At 63.7% G+C, this 6,000-nt stretch overlaps 1 protein-coding gene across 1 annotated transcript in view; it reads left to right on the top strand.

Annotated features, from left to right (window-relative positions):
* Positions 1–749: 749 nt before the first annotated feature.
* The window catches only part of CFAP74 (cilia and flagella associated protein 74), a 32,161-nt gene continuing 26,910 nt past the window's right edge, over positions 750–6,000 (top strand). The window contains 5 exon segments of the mRNA XM_054720784.1: positions 750–824; positions 2,691–2,771; positions 3,720–3,801; positions 3,936–4,073; positions 5,163–5,258. Of these exon segments, the coding sequence (XP_054576759.1) occupies positions 2,708–2,771; positions 3,720–3,801; positions 3,936–4,073; positions 5,163–5,258 (380 nt within the window). The 5' untranslated portion in view covers positions 750–824; positions 2,691–2,707.

Raw genomic sequence — 6,000 nt, 5'->3', positions numbered from 1 at the left:
CAGGCCGAGGCTCTATCCACTGAGCAACACCGGCCAGGGCTTTCCCTTTCTGCTGGGACGTGTTCTGTCTGCTGGAGCTGAAACACTGAAGCTGTCCCCCTGGGGCAGAGTGGGGTGCACTGGGTTGGAGCAGGTGGAGCCCCCCCAAAGCTGGAGAGGGGCCGTGTGGCCGCACTGTGTCACGGCTGTGCTGCCACACTGTGGGCTGGGCCACGGTCAGGGAGTTGACACAACGGAGCTGTCTGCACGGAGGGCTCCCTCCTCACCACACCCCCAAGCTGGGGGCTCCTCTTAGGGTTCACGTGACACGACCACCCTTGGTTGGTAGCCCAATCGGCCACCTTGGAAAGAGAAGTGGGAGTCCTGATTTTACGGGAACGCTCCAATCTCTTAAGTTGGCAACTAATGCGAACTCCAAACCAGAGAGGCGGTCAGGCCTGGTGCCCGGCCACTGGGCTCCTCTGCATCGGCGGGGCGACGTGGCGGGGCCAACCCTGACCCTCCACCTCCCGGCCGTGGCCTCCACCCGGGGCGCGGGGTGCGGGGGACGCGGGGCGCAGACCACCATCCAACCTGCCATCCAGGGCACCCGCGCTGGCCCAAACCATCGCCGAGCGCGGGGCGGGGGGCGCGCTGCCGTTGGACGGAGCCATCGCCGAGCGAGCGGGGGAGGTCCGGGCGCGAGCACCCCTCCCCGTGGAGCCGTCCGTTGCCTGGGAGCTGCCGCTCCAAACGGCGCCGCGGGCTGGGCTGCGGGGAGAGCCACGCGCCGGGAGCCGGTGCTGCGCTGCCGCGGAGAGGGGACCGGAGGCGGGAACGCCGTGGTGAGGCGCCGCCGTCGGGGTGTCTCCGCCCAGGTCCCGCGCCACCCGCACCCCAGGCAGGTCGGCCGAGAGGTGGGTCCGTGTGCCCGGAGCCTGGGGCTGGGCGCTGGGGCTTTGGCCGCCTCCCAGGTTGGCGGGACCGGCCGCGGGTCCTGCTCGGGCTCGGCGCGGAGTTGCGTGTGGTCACCGCGCAGGGGGCGGGAGGATTGAGCAGAGCTCAGCCCAGCCGTAAGGGGTCCCGAGGCGTCTGGGCAGGTGGAGGGGGCGGGGGCACCCCACTTGGTCTTAAACGCAAACCTGCCTCGGGGCGCGCACAGGCCTCTGTCTGCTCACGTTCACGGGACACGCGCGCTTCTTCTAATCCCTGAACAACCGCAGGTTCCCTGCAAGTTGCACGTTGACCCTCGCCGGAAGTCCTCTCCTGCCGCGTCTGAGAACCTGTCGCGCCTTCCTGGGGCGCCGGGCGTCTGGCTGGACGTGAGTGACCCCTGGCTGACCTTTGCCTAAAGCGTTTTGTCCGTTTCTAAGCAACGCGCCCGGCTGCCTGGTTACCCTCTCCACACAGCACCGCCTTCCCTGGCTTTCAAAACGCGGGCGTGGAGTTCCACTTTTTGTGATTGGTTTTTTTTTTGTTTGTTTGTTTTTTATATATATTTTATTGATTTTTCACAGAGAGGAAGAGAGAGGGATAGAGAGTTAGAAACATCCATGAGAGAGAAGCATCGATCAGCTGCCTCCTGCACACTCCCCACTGGGGATGTGCCCGCAACCAAGGTACATGCCCCTGACCGGAATCGAACCTGGGACCTTTCAGTCCGCAGGCCGATGCTCTATCTGCTGAGCCAAACTGGCTACGGCTTGTGATTGGTTTTTAATCCAGTTTGGTGAGATGCTTGTCTTTAGCTTGGTCTTTTACTCTATTTGTGTTTTATTTTATTTTATTAGTTATTTTGCTAGCAGGATTCCTTTCTTGGAAAAATACACTTTTATTTTTTTTAATACATTTTTATTGATTTCAAAGAGGATGGGAGAGGGTGAGAGAGGGAGAAACATCACTGATGAGAGAGAATCACTGATGGGCTGCCTCCTGCACGCCCCCTACCGGGGATGGAGCCTGCAACCGGGGCCTGTGCCCTGGACCAGAATCGAACCCTGACCTCCTGGTTCATAGGTCAACGCTCAACCACTGAGCCACGCGGGCCGAGTGCGTCATCCGTGTCCCTGACCTCAGGAGGCCTAACCAGCCTGTCCCGGGGGTGGGACCAGGCGCCTGCCTGCGCCGTGGCCGTTTCCCAGCGGGCAGTTCGCGTGTCTCCCTGGTGGTGTCTGTCCCTGGAGGTTTGCGCCTTGCACGTGGGGTTTGGGCCGTCTGTCTTGTTGAGGTGTAGGAACTCTTGACGTGTTGTGGACGCGAGCCCCGTGTCAGACGTCTGTGCTGGGCGTGTTTTTCCTAGTCCACGGAACACCTCTTCGTCTTCATTTTTTTAAAAAAAACAAAACCTTACTCTTCAAGATCACGAACACCTTTTTTAAAAAATATATTTTTATTGATTTCAGAGAGGAAGGGAGAGGGAGAGAGAGATAGAAACATCCATGGTGAGAGAGAATCACGGATCGGCTGCCTCCTGCACGCCCCACACTGGGGATCGAGCCCACAACCCCGGGCGTGTGCCCTTGACTGGAATCGAACCTGGGACCCTTTGGTCCGCAGGCTGGCGCTCTGTCCACTGAGCCACACCAGCTGCAGCCCTCTTCATCTTCTAATGTCTTTTTACAAGAGACGTTCGTTCTTATGAAATCCAACTCGAGGTTACTTTTAAAAACCTGCCATCGTGTGCGTCTGGTTTTCGCGATCATGTTTTGCAGCCGACTCCTGCCCCGCGATGGAGAGCGCTGCCAGCGTGTCCCCCGAGGTGGAGCCTCTGGACGCCCCGCACGTGGAGGACGGTGAGGCAGGCGCGGCACCGCGGCAGGCGCTCAGCGGCCGCAGATGGGACGCGCTTCACGGCCCCTTGGATTCTTGTGGTTCTTTTCAGCGGGAGTAACCTCTTTCTTTTTCTTTCTTCTTTCTTCCTTCCTTTCTTTCTTTTTCTGTCTTTCTTTTTTTAATCCTCACCTGAGGGTATTTTTTCCTTTGATTTTTAGAGAGAATGGAAGGAAGGGAGGGAGAGAGAGAGAGAGAAACATCGTGTGAGAGAGACACATTGATTGATTGCCTCTCACATGCGCGCCCCCAACCAGGGCCGGGGTCGAGCCCGTGGCCCTTCGGGGTGCAGGCCGGCGCTCTAACCGCCGAGCCCACCGGCCAGGCGAGATGTAAGTCTCCTAAACGCGGTTTTTCCCAAGAGGGAGCTCATGTTACTCCGTCTCTAGTCGAAACGAAGAGAAGCTGCATCTGCGAGTTCTGAAAGGGGCAGCATCGCGTGTCCGTCTCCGACGTCTTCACCGAGAAATCCCAGGCCCTCCTACCCCCAGCCTGGCCGGTGGCTCTGGGTCCCAGGCTCCACCCCCCCGCCCCGCCCTGGTTGGGAGGCGTGCGGAAGGCAGTCCGTCAATGCCTCTCTCCCCATGGATGTTTCTCTCTCTGCTCTCCCCCTCCCTTCCACTCTCTAAAAACCAATGGAAAAACATCTCGGGTGAGGATGAACAACACAACACAAAGCGTGGGAAAACCGATGCGTTTGGTGTTGTTATGGAAATGGTTCTGACTCTGCAGACCCACCCCCAGCGGTTCAGGGCGCCCCCTGGGTTCCCGGGAACACGCTGTGAGAACCATCGCTCTGGGACGCCATCACCACTGTGTCCGCGTTGAGCTTGTCCAGATTTGTCCTAGAACTTCCGACTTGAACGTCTGCATCTGCTTTTCTCCGTCTTGACTCTCACCTCGATTTCTAGAAAGAGATGACCTGGAGGACCCCGAGTTCGAGGTGGAGCCCTTTCCTCAGGGGGCTGAGGGCGGTGCTTGCTTGGGGAGCCGGTAGGTGCTGGGGGGCACCCCAGGCCCTCGGACGGTGCCGGGGGGGGGGGGGGGGAGAGGGGGGGAGGCTGGCCTGGGCTGCGTCCCGCAGGGCGTGCTGGCTGCTCAGCGGCAGCGGTGCCGTCTGCGTTCAGCCCCGGGGCAGAGCCGAGGGCCGAGGCCGGTGAGAGGAGGCCCGTCCTGGACCAGGTCCAGATGTGGCAGCTGCGCAGGGACTTGAGCCTCCGGGACCAGCTGCACAAAGAGAAGGACCTCCTCCTCCAGAGGACGAGGTGAGCCCGGCCCGGGGGGGGGGGGGCGGTTTGGGGGGGCAGGCGGGCTGGCCGAGGTCCTGTAGGCCGGGCCTGGGCCTCCGCCGCCTCCATGGACAGGCCTCGGGCTGCGGCTGCCCATCCTGCCTGGGTCCTGCGGGCTCGGCCTCCCTGCTGCCCGGCCACCACCCAGCTTAGCGGCAGTGCCGGTGCCACCCACCGCGTGTCCCCCAAACGAATAAACGTTGGAAACGCTCGCTCGGCCGTCACCCACCGTCAGCCTCCGGCCGCTCGTCCCGCGGCTCAGGCGTCTGTCTGTGATGCTTACTGCCGAGCAACCTGGACACAAGGCGCTGGCCCCCCCGGCCCGTGCGTGTCCCCCACACAGGCCTCCTGTCTGTAAGCCTCCCCGCGGACATTCCCACTGACGTGCGGGGAGAGTGGAGAGGGAGGGGGAGAGACAGAGAGCGACATCGACATGAGAGACACATCGACAGGTTGCCTCCCGCACGCGCCCCAACCAGGGCCCGGGCTGGGGAGGAGCCTGCAGCCGAGGGCATGTGCCCTGGACCGGAATGGAACCCGGGACCGCCCAGTCCGTGGGCCGGCGCTCTATCCACTGAGCCACACCAGCTCTGGCCACACGGCGTCCTTTTGCGTGACCTCAGTACCTACTTCCCCTGAGAAAACCGAGGTCCCTGACCCCTCGTGGGGCGGCTCCGTGTCTTGGGCCGTGAGAGCCGGTGCCGGGGTTTGGTTCTGGAGATTTTACGGAGGTGACCGGCACGCCACAGAGCGGCACTAGAGCCAGTTCCAGCGCAGCCCCGTCGGCGTGGCTGCCCGGCGGTCTGAGGCCTGTGCCCCCTGTGCCCCGTGGCCCTTCCCATTCAAGGTCACCCCCCGTGGGCAAGGTCACACGGGGCTGCCGGCGGGGTTTTCAGGAAACAGGAGCAGCCCCTGGGCGGGCTTGGCACCGAGACCTGGGAACGCGGCATGCCCCGGCCGGCCCGGCCCCGGCCCCTCTGGAGGCCGGGCAGCAGCGGAGGTGCCGGGAGGAGGGAGGCCCCGCCGCGCTCCAGACGGTGACCGGGTCCCGCCTCCCCATTGCAGAGGGGAGCTGCGCGCCTCCCGCCCGCGGATGGACCACATCATCCGGCAGCAGAGAGGGAGACCCAAGGCCGCGGCGGAGAGAGAGGCCAGCCACGCGTACGTCCGGGCTCCGTGCGGGGGGCGGGGGAGGAGGGACCCGGGGCAGACAAGCCGCCGCTCAGTGAAATGGCCTGGCCAGTGTGGCTCAGTGGACAGAGCATCGGCCCTCAGACCCAAGGGTCCCGGCTCGATTCTGGTCCAGGGCAGGAATCTCAGTGGCAGGCTTGATCCCTGGCCCAGGTCAGGGCGTGTGCAGGAGGCAACCCATGGACGTGTCTCTCGTGTCGGTGTCTCTCTCTCTCTCCCCCTCCCCCTCCCTTCCACGCTCTTTAAAATCAATGGTGAGTGAGGATGAACAACGGCAAAGCCGTGTGAGAAGCAGACAACGCGGAATGGACTCCAAGCGTCTGGGGTCACAGGGCAGGAAGCCGGTGGCCAGGGGGCACTCGGGAGCAGGGGGACAGGCAGGGCTCCCCGAGGAGGGACAAGCGAGCCGCGGGCAGAGACTGGGAGGGGCATTGTGGGCGGAGAGGGGCGTCCTGGGACGTGGGGGCGGGGCAGGGGCGGCCCTCGGGGCTGGGCTTGCCCGTGGGAGAGGCCACGCGGGGGTCTCGGCCGCCCACCCCTGCCCCGCCCCCACCCGCTCGTCCCCGCAGCGCAGCGGGATCGGGTCTGAGACCAGGGCTGGGCCCTGGGTCGGCGTCCCGGTGCCGCAGCGGCCGGAGGGCAGGGAAGAGAGAGCCACGGCCACAGCTGCGCTCAGCTGCTGACGTTCCGAGTGTCCGGGTCCTCCTGCCCC

Source organism: Eptesicus fuscus, chromosome 9 (assembly GCF_027574615.1).
Source record: "Eptesicus fuscus isolate TK198812 chromosome 9, DD_ASM_mEF_20220401, whole genome shotgun sequence".
Classification (NCBI taxonomy): Eukaryota; Metazoa; Chordata; class Mammalia; order Chiroptera; family Vespertilionidae; genus Eptesicus; species Eptesicus fuscus.
This window is presented reverse-complemented; position numbering and strand designations above follow the sequence as displayed.